Below are 16379 nucleotides of genomic sequence, written 5' to 3' on the forward strand. Positions count from 1 at the left end.
CATTTCCCTAGGGGACATTGAATATATTTGGGGTTTTGGAAGCTTCACCCCAGGTAAAATATCAATGGTGCAATCTGTGGGTCTGTGGGGGGGGGGTAATTTATCAGAAGATTTTTCACTAATTCCCCCTCCTGAGATCCCAATACTCCTTTGGGATTCTTTCCTCCCCCTCAATTCTCTCCTGCCCCTGGCTGCCAATGTGGGGCCAGTAGTGTCAGAGTCAGGAGTCTCAACCTTCCTCTCAGAAGATACGTTTGTGCGAATTCGTAACCAACCCTCTCTCCAGTTAATGCGGGGGTTCCATCTCCGAAGCCAGGGAAGTCCCAAAATAAGGGGTCGGTCCATCCCAGGTGCCACAATAAAAGTTATTAATTCTTGGTGGGTCCCCATCCTCATCTCTATGGGTTCTGTAGAAAAGTGAGCAGGGCCGCCTCCCGCAATAGAACCATCAATTTGGCAAAAAACAATAGGGGTTTTCAAAGTTCTCAACTTCAAGCCTAGTTTCTCCACCATTTCAGGGTTTATCATGCAGCGGGAACAGCCTGAATCTAGGAGAGCTAAAAGTTTTTCAGTTGCGCCAGAAGATGGCACTCTCATCTCAATTGGGATAAGCATGGGGCCAGTTCTGGAACTTACCCAGCGATGAGACTCCTCCCCATTCGATTCGTCAGACGAGCTGGGGCTCACGCCTCCCTCCTCCTCCGGCTGGAAGTGTTGGGGAACATTCTCAGCAGCGAAAGCAGCTTCCCTTCTCTTGCTTGGAGTTTTCACTGATTTTCCCTCTCTCCGGGGGGGTGGGGTGGGCTGAGCCAATTTGACATGGCAATTCACAGCACAATGACCCTCCTTCCCACAGCAGAAACAAGTGAAAGGCTTGGCTTTGCCTGCAAAACCTCCTCTGCCCTCACTCCTGGTGCGGGAGGGGTTTTTTGAGACTGCTGGGGGGGATTTCTCCACATCTCCCTCTTTCATGCATTGAAGCCTGGCTAAATCCAACTCTACGTCTGCAGCATTCTCATACCAAACTGTTAAATGACGGGGAAGGCGTCTGTTTATGCATTGTTGGTATACTTTTTCATTCAGCAAACTGATCCAGCAAAGCCTCTTCCGACCACCCCCTCATATAAACTGATAATTCCTGAAATTCTTGCACATAATCTGGCACAGTTTTGTTTCCCTGCTTAAGAGCCGTAAATTTCAGGCGGCCGCATCGTTTGGTCAAAGGGTCATCGAACCTCCTTCTCATGGCTGCCATAAATTCATCAAAATTCCTCAGGAGAGGGGAATTGCATTTATGTAGGCCAACCATCCATTTGGCTGCTTTCTTCTCTAAGGCCATTAACACCATTCTCACTTTAATTTCATCTGTCTCTAAATCAGGTCCATAGATTTCCATATAATTCCAGACCTGAATTATAAACAGCCCAAGAGCTTTGGGGTCTCCATCATATTTTATGGTTAAGGGAGGGACCTTTGCCATCTGGCATCGCTTGCCCCCCGCCCTTTGAATGACTCTAGCTGCAGGGGGGGAGGCTGGTTCTGGGTTTTCTTCCTCACAACCCCCCTTGGCCCCTTCACTCTTCCTTAAGCTTCGCATTGAGTACCTTTATTCCAACTCCTCTGTTGGCTCTCTTTCCACTGCTCTCTCTCAGCTTCGACATTCAGTCCATGCTTCTTCGAGGAGTCTCATGGCGTGGGAAATCTTGTAATCTTTCTCTCCAGTGCCACTCCAATCAGCTGCTGGTTTTTTCTTTGGTCTCCTTCTTGTAACTCCACCATCTAATTCCTCAGGGTCCTCTTTCTGTCCCACACCCCAATGTCCATCTGGGACGGACGGCAGATTCATCCACTCTCAGTTTGGCCAGTCTTTCCGTTAACGATGGTGCTGCCGCTGCCCCCTCTTCTTCCTCCTGGTCGCTTACATGCAAAGACATTCCTTTTCTTCTTGTGAGGGCACCCCCTCAGTAGCTGTTAGCTCCGGGATGGGTGCGAATGAGACTCAGCTTATAGTCAGCATTGACTTCATTTAGTAATCAGGAAAGAAACCACTCGACTCCATTTGAATTGAAATCAAGTGTACTTTTACTAATTATAAACGAACAGTTGCAAAGCAAAGCTGAGTCTGGTTAATTAGGTGCGAAAGCGGATAATATCATGTATAATTCAATCCCCTCCCCTTGTCACCCCCGTTCATAGTCCAATTATAATGCACCCAACTGTCAGGTGGGAGATAACTTCAAAAGTCATCATCAGGATGGAATGCTGGACAGTTGTCCTTGGAGGGAAACTCCCTTCTTCCACATGCGCAGTAAGGTGGTCAGATCAGCGTCTAGAAACTTCCTCCAGCACATAATGATTCCCCACCCAGATACCATGCCCCCCCCTCCCTGTTTCAATGACAGCCGAAGCAGCAGCAAAGCAGAGGCTGACACATAATCATTTCAATACAATTTAGTATGTAAAATTTATACATTCCTTTGTTGTTGTCCATTGTGAAGGTTTTTAGTTGAGCTTGCATAACAGAGTGAATTTTGTACATCTTAAAAAAGATTACAAGATTAACATTTTATATCAGTATAAGAAAAAGGTAATTCTTTATACTCACATCATGGAGTGGAAAAGCAGCCTTGTAGATTCCAGAGTCCAGAAGTCTATTGATACCAAACTTTTTCACATTATCTTTTATAGCATATTCTCCTCGACAAAGAATAAAGTAAACCTGAAATACCCCCCCAACCCAAATTTCTTCATTAGCAGGGGATGAACTTAAAAAGTGGGAAATTATTTATGAGACAATACTTATGAGTACATATAGTTACTAGGCAAAATGTCTTCCTGCTGTAATTTTCTCTTGGTATTTACTAGTGTTCTTCTTAAATACTTTTCCTAATTATGGCATAAACATCCCTGGCAACAACTTTTGTTTGCTATGTCTCCATAATATTGCCTTCATCTTCTCTCCAGTCTATGAATGAAACAGGCATAAGTCATCCTTAGTTGTTAAAATAGTATTTTCCCATGTATTATGACACTGTCCAAAGGCAGCTTCAAACAGTGCAAAAACTATTAGATTTTGTTATCTTGGGTGAAAATCAGGAGATAGCAGTGGTTTGTAATAGTGGCAAACAGCATTTACTTTTTTTGAATCTCTATGATGGTAAATCATAGAGCTCAGCAGTAAGGAAAGGTCTTAGTTAGGGGTTAGTAGCTGAATATATGTTTTTCTTTATTTGTGCTTTGAATGCTTCCACAGCCATGTGAACAAATGCTTGACTTTTCAAAAATACAGTTTTTAAAGCATATGGTCCTGGTTTCTTGTGGGCTACAACATCTATAATAACTCTTACGGCATGTCTTGCAGACCAAAAGAGTTTGTGAATGTATGATTTTCTGTTTTTTAAGAGTACTTTCACACAGAGCTTTGAAAATGAACTTTTGCATAATAAAATCTTTTGAAAAATCATGGCCAGCACATTATAATTTGCCGATGTTCATATGTTCATTTTCGTAATTTTGCAAAACAAATTATGGGAATAAAAATTGGTAGTACTGACTTCATATATAAACCAGCCTTATGCAAATGCCCTTGGTACATATATTTCAATATTATCTATATTTGCTGACATCAGTTTATCCATCAGTTTCAAAGAGTCTTACTCAGCTTCATCTGGAGATATTTTGGACTGAAATGAGAACCAATTTGATTCAAATTATTCATTCTACTAGTGGGTTGTACTCTGTCTGCCACTTAATTTTCCAACATTTGATATTTACTTAATTATATTATATTATATTAGATTATATGCTGCAATGCATTTTTTACATATTGCTTTGATATTCAGAAGAACAAAATAAACATTAGTCTAATATTGCACATAAAAATACATGTTTTAATAATAAATTCTACAACTTACTATTCGGCTCCTAGTTGCTGAATTGAAGAAAGAGTCCTTGTCCTGAATATAAAAGTGTGAAATACGTTCATTTTCAAATGCAGCAGTAAAAAAATCCTGTTCTGGGTTGATGACATTTTCATCTACATTGAAGAACCTGCTAATCCATGTAAGTGCTGAGTCATGGGTTTTTGTATCATCAGGTTGCAAAGGCAATTTGATGTGCATAATTTCAGCATAGCTACACAGCACTTCCCAAGGAGCATGCACCTTTACAAAGATCAGCTTTTCATCCATGACCTGCAGTAAAATATATTGAGATTTTAAAAATATCACATCTCAAGAATAATCTTAACATCTGTTTGGAACCATTGAAAGAGCTAATCTTATGATACATTGTTGGAAGAAATGTCTTCTGGGTTTGTCTCCAAGTGGGGAAAAAGACACTGGAGACATGGAGGCTGCTTGGAAAGATGGTTTTAATGGTGGACAGGACCACATGGCTTGAGTCCTGAACAGAAAAGGTGATCACATGCTTCAATGTTGGTGGAGAAGAGAAGAGAAAGGAAAGCAAGGAAGGAAGAGAAGCCGAGTCCCTGGTTTTATGCCCTCTTTGGCCTTTGATCTTGAGCTTGTATTCTGATTGGTTGTCAGACTCCCATGGGCCCTGGGATAAAACAGTCCAACCTATCAAAAACAGCACCACAAAAATCAGATTAGGAACACAAGTTGAAATAGGGAAGAAAATGGTAAGTGAGCACCTGTCTACCCTAGACGAGTTCAAATTACCAGGACCAGATGGATTACACCTCAGGGTTCTGAAGGAACTGGAAGAAAAGATCTCAGAACCACTGAACTATATCTTTCAGAGATCCTGGAGCACCGTGGAACTGCCAGAGGACTGGAAAAGAGCTGTTGTGGTTCCCATCTTCAAAAACAGGAAAAAAATAGTTCCAGGAAACTATAGACCCATCAGCCTGACCTCAATACCAGGAAAGATTCTGGAAAAGATAATCAAGCAACGAATTAGCGAACACTTAGAAGTAAACAAAGTAATAGCCAAAAGCCAACATGGGTTTGTCAAAAACAGATCATGCCAGACTAATCTTATTGCATTCTTTGACAAAGTGACAAAATTAGTGGACCAGAAGACTGCCATTGATATAGTTTACTTGGACTTCAGTAAGGCATTTGATAAGGTAGACATAACCTACTACTAGATAAAGTAGAAAAATGTGGGTTAGACAGCATCACCACCAGATGGATTTGTAACTGGCTGACCAACCGCACTCAATGTGTAGTCCTCAATGGAACTGCATCTACATGGAGGGAGGTATGCAGTGGAGTACCCCAAGGCTCTGTTTTGGGCCCAGTACTTTTCAACATCTTCATCAATGATTTGGATAAGGGTGTTAGGTATGTAAGCTAAAAGTTGGGTTAGCAATATATAAGCCATGATAGTACTGTTTCTTTAAGTACTGCTGTAAATGTGATTGGATATTGTTACCTCAAGCAGCCATAAGATGGAGCCAGAATGAATATTAGCTCTCTGTTTGTTAAATGCTGATCGGTGGGGGAACTCATCAAATTTGCACATGACACCAAGCTGGCAGGAATAGCCAACACTCCAGAAGATAGGCTTAAGACACAGAAGGATCTTGACAAACGTGAACATTGGGCACTATCTAATAAAATGAAATTCAATGGTGAAAAGTGTAAGTTTCTACATTTAGGCAAGAAAAATGAAATGCACAGGTACAGTATATGTGGTAAAGGGCTCAATAGTAATAACTGTGAGAGGGATCTTGGAATCCAATGGAACAATTTACATATGAGCCAGCAGTGTGCAGCAGCTGCCAAAAAAGCCAACACAGTTCTAGGCTACATAAACAGAGGGATAGAATAAAGATCACGTAAAGTGTTAATACCACTTTAAGGCCACACTTGGAATACTGCATTCAGTTTTAGTCACCACGATGTAGAAAAGATGTGGAGACTCTAGAAAGAGTGCAGAGAAGAGAAACAAAGATGATTAGGGGACTGGAGACTAAAACATGAAGAACGTTTGCAGGAACTGGATATGTCTAGTTTAATGAAAAGAAGGACTGGGGGAGACATGATATCAATGTTCCAATATCTCAGGGGTTGCCACAAAGAAGAGGGAGTCAAACTATTCTCCAGGGCACCTGAGTGTAGAATAAGAAACAATGGGTGGAAACTAATCAAGGAGAGAAGCAACTTAGAACTGAGGAGAAATTTCCTGACAGTTAGAACAATTAATCAGTGGAAAAGTTTGCTTCCAGAAGTTATGAATGTCCCAACACTGGAAGTATTTAAGAAGATGTTGGATAGCCATTTATCTTAAATGGTATAGGGTTTCCTGCCTAGGCAGGAGGTTGGACTAGAAGACCTCCAAGGTCCCTTCCAACTCTGCTATTTTATTGTATTGTATTGTATTGTATTGTAATGTATTGTATTGTAATATCCAAGAAAGAAAAACTTCAACTCCATTTGAATAGAGATAAAAATACTTTTACTAGATATGAATTGAAAGCAGCAAAAAGGAAAGCAAGATCAGAGCCAAAAAGTCACAAAAATGTACATATTAAACATTTATCCAGCACTCTCCCCCCAATTCCCCAACCCAATGTCCAATCTGCACCTCCCTAAGGTGTCATGTGCGGTGCATCTTCAAAAAGCCTCATCAAGTTGGTATGCGAGATGGTTGGCCTTGACCAAGTCCAAACACAGGCTACCAGCATGCACAGAAGATGGTGAGAACAAAACTCCCTTCTTCATACTCCTCCAGCACCAGTAATTCCCCCTCCCAAATATCTCAAACCTCCTCCCTCCCCGTTTCTATGGCAGCCGATAGCAAGCAAGGAAAGTAGAGGCTGACAGGGAAAGAGAGACAAAAGGAAGGATGGAAAGAAAGAAAGAAAGAAAGAAAGAAAGAAAGAAAGAAAGAAAGAAAGAAAGAAAGAAAGAAAGAAAGAAAAAGAAAGAGAACTTATGATCACAATTGAGTCCAAAATTTTTGTTGCTAAGCAAGAGCGTTAAGTGAGTTTCACCTCATTTTCCAAGTTGGCCATGCCCACCCAGTCACATGACTGTGCATTGAGAACTGTGGTCAAAGCCAAATGAAGCAAATCATTCATTCAAATACGTACTGTATATTCAAATCTGAATATATCTTTATTGTTGACTTAAATTCCTAGTTATCCAACTATCCTACATTTCTGTATCTAGTTTCCTACTGTGTTATATCTAAATAATTTTTGTACTTTTGACCTGCATGCTTTCATTATTAATCTCCTTAAAATGTTATCTTTTGGTGCAACCTTTATAAGTTGCAATGTAACAATATTCTAGCTGTTATTATGGAATTCAGTAATTTCTAAGCAATCCAAACAGACTTAATATTTTTCATTTTCATTTTCTGTTTTACTAATTCCTTTCTGCTTTTGAACTCAAATGTAGTATGTATATTTCCTTAGAAATTGTCTACATTCAAATAAATTAAATTTGACAAGATAATGATCATTGTTCCCAATCAGCTGACAATACATATAAGTATATAAATTAGATACCGCTTATGTGATTAAGATTTCATGGTAGATTTCATTTGCTAATGGAACACAATTCCTTTAATCAAAATATGTGTGAAACACATTACAAGCAAAGTTGTATAAATAGTACAATATTATTAGCTGTGACTGTAAATTTATTCTGTGAGCATGATTGCCATTCTGAAAATGTTTTCATTGATGAACATTTCCTGATGATGGAACCAGCATACAATTGATTTATAATCATAAATATTACCAATTTGAACATAAGCCTTTACTTTTTCTTAATTTTACTGCTTCCTGTGATAATCTGAGTTTCAAATAATATATAACATTGATCTTATTAGCCTACAATATAAGTGGGACTAAGAAGAAATGAAGTAGGGCTTGTCAAGTAGGGCTTGTATTGTCATAGGTTGCCAGCACAAGCAAAAGGGGTGGTAAGTCCTATGAACTGAGTAGCTTGTTGACAGTTTGATTACAGAAGAGAGTATAATTTATTTTCCAGTCCAACCTCTAATGCCTATGCTACACTGCAGAGGAAAGGCATCTTAAGATAGTAGATTTATTACCCCTTTATTTATTTATTTATTTATTTATTTATTTGTTTGTTTGTTTGTTTGTTTGTTTATCACATTGATTTATCTCCTCAAATTATTAAAAAAGCAATTTATAAATCATGAATGTACAAAGTATATAAAATACAAAATATGTAATATTTATATAAATGTATATAAATGCATATATTATACTTCTGCATAAATTCATTTCTTTTTAATAGATATAGATATACTGTAGATATATTTTTAAAAAGCATAATGGACTGTACTCACTGACTTCGTGGCTTCAAGCTGCAAACCACGGCTTATCAGGTTTGACTCATAGACTTGTCTCTTCCTCTGTTAAAATTGGTTAAAATTGTGAAACTTTTTAATGATTCATATCTTTCAAAAGAAATGAAAACATTTTAACAAAAATAAAACATTGTTTCAACTAATTTTATTTATCACAAAAACAAAATTTAGAATTTAACCTTCAGCAATTAATGCATAGAATTATAGAAACCAAGAATTTCAGTTTTTGAAGAAATTAAATAAAATTAGATTTATTAGATTTATTTAGTAAAACTAGTCAATAAAAATCAATTTAATTAGAAAGTTAGATTTTTCTTTTAAATTGGAATTTTTGCTATAGCTATTGAACACAGTTTTGAATTTAATCATAATCATGATTTGGCACTATGAAAGTACTTTTTTTCTTCACTTGCATCTTTTTTTCATTAGCTGTTATAAAGTTTGTAGCAAACCACCATTGACAATTGCAATAAAGACAATCAACATTTGTTTTAATTGCCTTCCCAACCAGGATAATAAAGTTGGTTTAAATTTTGACTTGTAGAACTTGACTCATGGAACAAAACATGTTTCTCATTTCAAAGATACAGTAGAAGAAGAGGAGGGAGGGCAAATAAAGAGAGAAGGGTGGAATGAAGAAGAACCATATGAGTGAGCCCTTAGCATTATCAGAGTACTGAGTAATTGCTGGGATTGATTCCTCTGGAAAATTGATTTTGTTTTGAAAAAATGGAGATTGAGTGAAATAAATATCAGGAGAGTCTTATTTATCAAAGCATACTCCCAGGATCTTGGACTCCCTGTTTGTTGGATTTGATTGAGGCGTGATTGTTTACCCTACATTTATTGTCATTGTGTCTGGAGTTGAAGGAACAGCACTGGGAATGAGAGAACTTTTTAATTGGATGGCCTTGATGTTTCAAAATATTTTGAACTTAATTGATGGTATGAATCAGAAAACAGACCGTATTTTGCAAAGAATGAGAAATAAAGACCAAAATGTACATGAACTGGTGGAAATAACAGAAAGATTGGATGAAATGGACCACTTAAGTCAGCAAGTAGAATACAAACAGAGCTTCCTGCGGTGACGTCATCATGCTGGGGTTGAGGAATGGCAGCTCCCGTAACCTGAAACCCAAATTTCTTTGTTTGGGCTCACTTTTGAGTTCTGCGGAACCTGATGGGATCGGCAAATTCATGGGGAAACTCTGAAGACATTGGGGTGGTAAGGCAAACCTCCAGTGGATAGACCCACTAAACTGACGAAGATCTATCCTGTCATTTGGATAGGACTGGAGTGATGGCGGCTGCATAAGAGAAAGTGAATAGAGAAAGCAGTTAAAATTGAGGAAGTTGTTATCATCAACAACCCAAGAAAGGAGGACAACTTGAAATTGGTGGAGCAGGTAAGCTGAAAAAAAAAAGCTCTGTAGTGAAGACTGTTTTTACAGTCTAGATTAGTGCCGAAAAGCAGTGAGAGCAGAGGCGGGGAGTGGAAAGTGGCAGCGTGAATAGCAGAAGAGAAGTGATCACAGAGGGACGCCTGATAGGAGAGTGAAGAGAAAGCAGGAAAAACCGGTGTTTACAATGGGATTGGGATATATGGGCTGATGAAAACACCTGACAGAGTTGGGCTGGTTGTTGTTTTTTCTTTTTTGTTCCAAAGAATAGCCGAACTTTGAACAGAGTTCCAATCATGAATAATAAATCCAGGTAATGAAGACCTCAAGGATTTGTGTGTGTGTGTGTGTGTGTGTGTGTGTGTGTGTGTGTGTGTGTGTGTGTTATAAATATATAGTACTTCTTTTCCTTGGGAGTTGGAACTGGACAGGGGACAATAGAAAAAGCTTTGTTTTGGAACTGTTGGAGAAATTTCTTCTCTTGTCTCCTCTTCTTCTCTCTCTTTGCCTCTGGGCCATGCTGTGATTACTGGCTGTGATTAACAGAATGAACAGTGGTACTGAGAAGAGGGCGACATCTAGTGGATTATAAATTTGAGCCGTAAAGGCTAATGTAAGAACAATTGACAGTGACATAAGGGGAAAAAGAAAAGCAGAAGACAAACATGGAGGATAAAGATATAATTAAACATTAATATTAACTGATAAGGGAAATCCAGCTACGATTGATATTCTAAATTATATATATATATATATATATATATATATATATATATATATATATATATATATATATATATATATATATATATATATATATATATTCATAGATTTTCATGGGTATAGGTATGCAGCCTTGGCATATTCAGGTCTTTTCCCGTATAAGATGGACAGTATCTTGGCAACGTTTCGACGAGGTCATACTCGTCATTTTCAGGCTGATGCCTTTGGCTTCATGCTTATGCGAGCAAAGCATGATCAGAGCTGCTGTTTTTCTATGTGTGTGGAATGTTGCCTTTGTTGCTTTAAATGGATTGGTTGGCTGTGTTGTCACATCTTGATTGGTTGATGGAATTGATGTTTGGGGCGGGTGATTGGTGATAGTGTCCTGTGTTGTTCTGGGTCCTGTGTCAGTTTTTGTGGCTGGGACTCATTTATTGATTAGGGCTAGTTTCCAGATGTCTGGTAGGCAGGAGGTATCATCACATTTATTCATGTTGTGGGAGTGTTCCTCTATTTCAATAACTTCCATAATTATTCTCTTGTTGAAGTGTTCAGTTTTGGAGAGTAATTTGGTTCCTTCAAAATCAATTTAATGCCCTGTTGCTTTAAGGTGCTGGAACAGGGAGGAAGTTTTTTCTTCTTTTCTGACTGTGTTTTTGTGTTCTGTGATGCATGCATTTATTCTCCTATTAGTTTGTCCAATGTATGTGGCTGGGCAGATTTTGCATGGTATTTCATAGACTCCTTGGTTTTCTAGCTGGATCTTGTCTTTGGGGTTTCTTAAGATGTTGGGTATTTTTTGGTCAGTGCTGAAGGCTGTATTGATATTGTGTCCAGAAAAACTGGACAACTTCCTCACACATCTCAACAGCCTACACTCCAAAATACAATTTACTATGGAAATAGAAGCTAACAACCAACTTCCCTTTCTGGATGTCCTAATCTACAAAAAACCCAATGGCTCCCTAGGACACACCATCTGCCAGAAAAAAAACACACCAACCACTATCAACTCCGTAGCAAGACCCTCATCTCCAGAACCAAACGCCTAGCTGACAAAGACCACCTGAAAACTGAATTACACACCCTCACAAACGTATTAATTTCCAACGGATTTCAAAAAAACACAATTACATACACACATACACACACACACACACATATACATACATACATATAAATCTATAATAAGAATACATAAGTAATATTAAGAACTAGAAGAAACTGGGGAAAAAAGAAAGAAAGAGGAATTACTGAAAGAAAATCATAGAGAGGCTGATTAATAGAACTGAGTATCTGTATAACTGATATAACTGAGAGATATTTATTTGCATAAGATAATAGTGTGATATATAATTCTGTGATATATAATAGTCGAGGATTAAAAATAGAATAATATATAGGATAGTCTACATACTGAAATGTGATAATAAGAATGGTTAATTATTGTGAATTATTGATATATATAATCACTGATACTTGCAATAAAATAGAAATAAAGAAGAACGTATGCAACTGTGGACTAGGATAAACCAAGGGATAAAGATGGAAACTAGTACTATTTTAACAAAGACAGGGGAAAAAACAATATCCAACTCTGCATCAGCAGCATCCTCACCCTCAAACCAAAGATCTATCAAGAGTGCATTGGGACTGGAGAAAAGCGGAATGGCAGCAGGAACAGCGGGACAGGCACAAACAATGCAAAGTATGCAATTGATGCTCCAGATGATACAAGAGGCAATGACAAAAACCCAAGAAGTGATAGCAACAAATCACGAAGAGACGTGGAAGAACCATGAGGAAATTAAAAACGAAATGGGAGAATTGAGAGGAGATATCAAAAACATGGATGACAAAATTGAAAAGATACAGAACACCATGACAATCAATGAACAGAAAATTCAGAACATCAAAACAAAAATAGAACATACAGATCAGAGGATGGAAACAATGGAGTTGAAATATACACGTTAATAAAGAGTTAGAAGAATCAATAACCTTTCTTAAAATGGAAAGAGCTTCATATTATCTAAGATTTCAAAACATAGTTGAAGAAAAAGAGGAAGACCTGAAAGGAAAAATGACCGAAATTTTTGCTGAAATTTTACAGAGAAAGGAACAAGAGATGACAGTAGACATTGATGAGGTTTATTGTGTACACACCAATTATGCCATTAGACATAGACTACTAAAAGAAGTGCATGTAAGATTTGCCAAAAGAACAACTAGAGACAAAGTGTACAAAAAAAAAAGAGAAGGGATAATAACATACAAGGGAAAAGAGATGATTACTCATAAACAGATACCATGGAGAGTCAGGGAACAACATAGATGGTACCAATTTTTTACTAATCAGTTAAATAAAAACAGAATAATGTACAGATGTTTGGAAGAGATATAGGTTTCTTGGCAAGAAAAAAGATATAAAATAGATAACATAGAAAAAGTGCAAGAATTCTATGAAAAATACTTCACAAGGGAAGAAGAACAAGGAAGTAAAGACAGGGTCTTATTTTCTTTTTACCCACAAAATATGGCCTAGACCTTATTATGAGGGGAGGGTTTATTGTTTTGGGGTTGCCGGGCGGCTGCTCTCTTGCGAGTGGGCTCCCAAAGAGCTGTGCACAGCCTCATGGACAAATGTCTGTTTTGCGCTGTCGCAGCAATGCAACACAACAGCCATGAAGCGACCACGCTCATGAGCAGCCACCCAGAAACCCTCTTTCCAGCCGGGCACAGCACCATTCACTGACTTAGGGGTATCACTAAGCCGCCTGTTTGCTGCCGCCCGGCTTCTGTGGCTTGGCTCCTTTGAAATGCTAGTGAAAGGCACTCTGAATGGCTGGAGGGGGGGGTTGCATGAGCGGCTGTTCCGCTCCTGCTTGCACACCTCCCAGCCTCATGATGCCTTGACCCTGCTCTCTCTGCAGAGCCAGGGCACCTCTGCTGCCGCCACCGCATGACTTTTTCAGTAACTTCCAAACCAAATCTTCCAGCAGTGACCACTCTGGGCATATGCTCTATGGTTGTGGGCTAGCTGCTGGCAGAGCGTACACTCGTTTCACTCATTTCTGCCCTCCCCAGCCTCCAGGAGCACTCCGGAAGCCTCCTAAAGGCTATGTATGGCCATTTTGGTGCAGGGGCAGGGTTTCAGGAGGCAAAAAATGCTGTATTCTGTGTATAAGACGAACCCAGATTTTCAGCCTCTTTTTTGAGGGGAAAAGGTGCATCTTATACTCCCAAAAATATGGTAGGTAGTAACTTGGCCTGCCACACCCCTGAATCAGTTCTCTCGGTGGCTCCATAGGCACCACCATCTTGTTTTTTGCTTCTGCAAATGCACAGAAGCTTTTTTTAGTACTGCACATGCGCATGTAGTGCACATCAAGAGCATGCACATGCTTTGCACACAAGTGCAGCGCATCCCTGAGTGAACCAGCAGTAGCAGCAGCCGGAACCTACTCCTGCTTGCAACCATGTGACAGTGATTATGTTTCCATATGATTGTACTTATTTTAAAATATAAAATTAGGAACAAAATAAATGCAACATTTTTACCTTACAATGTTTTAATATGGGTTAATACTGTTCCAGTTAAAACATAAACCTGTGTATCTAGAATCTGGATTGGTTCATCTTTTGTGGGCCTTCCAAAACATTGATAAGACTATGCTATTTCAGAAATCGTTTGATTAATGACCGACACAGTATTTATGATTATTGTAAGGCTGCTATTTCAGGTTAATTAATATTTTGATGTGATCTATTAACATAAAATATTGTATCATGGATGTTATATTGTTTATTGTTTCTATGACTGTTCATTATAACTTTACTATGGATGTTTTACTGCTATCTTTAGTATGGACATTTTAATTGATAACACCTTAGATGTTAATAATTAGAATTTTTAAATAATTATTTTGATCATGGTAATTTTGGATCTAATGTAAGCTGCCATAACTCTATGATTAAGCCAATAAATGAATCAATATACCTACAAATATAGCATTTTAGCCACAAACAAAGCAGATTAATAAAAATGAAAAGCCTGTATAAAATTACCCAAATTTCACAATATAATACTGCAATATTTAGATTGTTCCCATTTTTGAAAAACTAAAAAAATTGAGGGACAGTACAATAGCTGTATATAGTTATCAAAATCAGTGGAACTTTCCAAAAGTTGAATAACTGCCTTTCCAGTCCTAAAAAAGCCATTGATTAAAGTCTAATCCAGAGGTGGGTTTCCGCCAGTTCGGCCCACATCAGATGAACCAGTAGTGGAGGCGGCGGGAGGCTCTGTCCACCCACCCGGATGCTTCTGCACATGCGCAAAGCTTCTGCAGAAGTGTCATGCAAGAGCTTGTGTGTGCGCACGAGCGAACCAGTAGTAAAATAATGGAAACCCACCACTGGTCTAATCAGATTTCAAGATGGATAAAACATGCAATATTTAGATGCCATAAAACTACTAGATCAACTCCTTTCCTAATTATCTTTGTATTTTTAACAGCATAATGGCAGAAAAAAATTGATTAGGACTTTTTCCCCCCATTGTAAACCTGGTCTGAAACTTGCTATAGTAAATCCTAAATAAAAACTAAAACCAAATGTTAGTTTTTATCATTTAATCCATTTTGACTTCAAGATTCTTGAAAAAGAGCCTTGGGAGCGGTAGTTAGAATCCAGTACTGCAGGCTAACTCACTGCTCTCTCCAGAAGTTCAATTCTGAATAGCTCAAGATTGACTCAGCCTTCCATTCTTCCAAGGTCAATAAAATGAGGATCCAGGTTATTGGGGGCAATATGCTGACTCTGTAAATCACTTAGGGTTATAAAGTACAAGTCTAAGTGCTATTGTTATTCTAATGCAAAATAGGATGCTGATCAGAGCATACATGCTGATGCAGCTGACTCTTACAAGATAGTGATATTTGAGCCTTTTTATTTCCCTATTTTAGCTTTAATAATGACTGATTTGCATAGAATCATATGAAATTTTCATTATTCTGAATTTAAATTGGGAAAAAAACATGCGGTTGAATGGTTCTTTTCATGCCAAAGAATTCCTGGCCATGGAAAGGGAGAAAGGGAGAAATATGATTCCTTTAGGGCAAAGTTTAACTTGTAGTAATCTTTACATATTACTGTAATATATGTATGCATTTTGCTTCACTGACTTGTTATTATTTTTGTTCTTTATTGTCTATTCTTGCCTTAAATATATTTACACATTGTTTGTAAAAAATAAATAAATACTGTATTCTGGATTGTTTGATTTTGTTCTCCTTTTTTAATGTTATTGACATTTAAATATGCATTCTGACATGGTTCAGTTCCAAGAAAGCTATGGAACATTGATCAAATCCTCCTCCTGCCTGAAATTATATAAGTGTTATTAAATCTTACTCATCTTAGTGGAATTGAGACAAACAAAAGAGGAACCTTTTTAGTAATTATCAGAATTTTAAGAGGAATCTATCTAAATTAATGAATTAAGAGAACGTGTCGTAAGTACTAAAACTTTCTCAATAGCAGCATCAAATAAAAAGCAATTCATACCTTTTGCTTTTTATGAAAAGTATTTTGACTTTCCCTTTTACTTTCATCTTCATATACTAAGACATAGTCAACTTTTCTTTGGCCATCATTGAAGTACAGAGAGTCAGGATTCAGATCAAACTCTACCTGGAATAAATATTAATACCTATATAAATATTAATATACCTAATATAATTTGAGAATAAAAATATATGTGGTTGATTAGCTGAGGAGAGCAAAAGTAGGTTAGCAGAGTCCTAGAAAGAGATGCCTGAAAAACATGTCACACTCCCAAATACTGTAATCCATACTGAATGTGTTAATATTTCAGCCAAATATATGTTGAATCGGTCTTCACAGGGGAATAAATAGAAGAAAACAAAATATCTG

The 16379-nt window shown here is 37.8% G+C and overlaps 1 protein-coding gene across 1 annotated transcript in view; it reads right to left on the reverse strand.

The window, feature by feature from the left end:
• Nucleotides 1-16379, reverse strand: part of ANO6 (anoctamin 6) — a 132300-nt gene that overhangs the window by 75305 nt on the left and 40616 nt on the right. Inside the window, exons 5-8 of the mRNA XM_087723042.1 lie at nucleotides 16011-16136; nucleotides 8296-8361; nucleotides 3915-4193; nucleotides 2606-2719 (exon numbers count right to left, since the gene is read on the reverse strand). Of these exons, the coding sequence (XP_087579168.1) occupies nucleotides 2606-2719; nucleotides 3915-4193; nucleotides 8296-8361; nucleotides 16011-16136 (585 nt within the window). The remainder of the gene's footprint in view (nucleotides 1-2605; nucleotides 2720-3914; nucleotides 4194-8295; nucleotides 8362-16010; nucleotides 16137-16379) is intronic.

This window comes from Thamnophis sirtalis, unplaced genomic scaffold (assembly GCF_051295495.1).
Source record: "Thamnophis sirtalis isolate CommonGarterSnake01/CBP01778 unplaced genomic scaffold, rThaSir2_p1.2 scaffold_9, whole genome shotgun sequence".
In the NCBI taxonomy this organism is placed as follows: domain Eukaryota; kingdom Metazoa; phylum Chordata; class Lepidosauria; order Squamata; family Natricidae; genus Thamnophis; species Thamnophis sirtalis.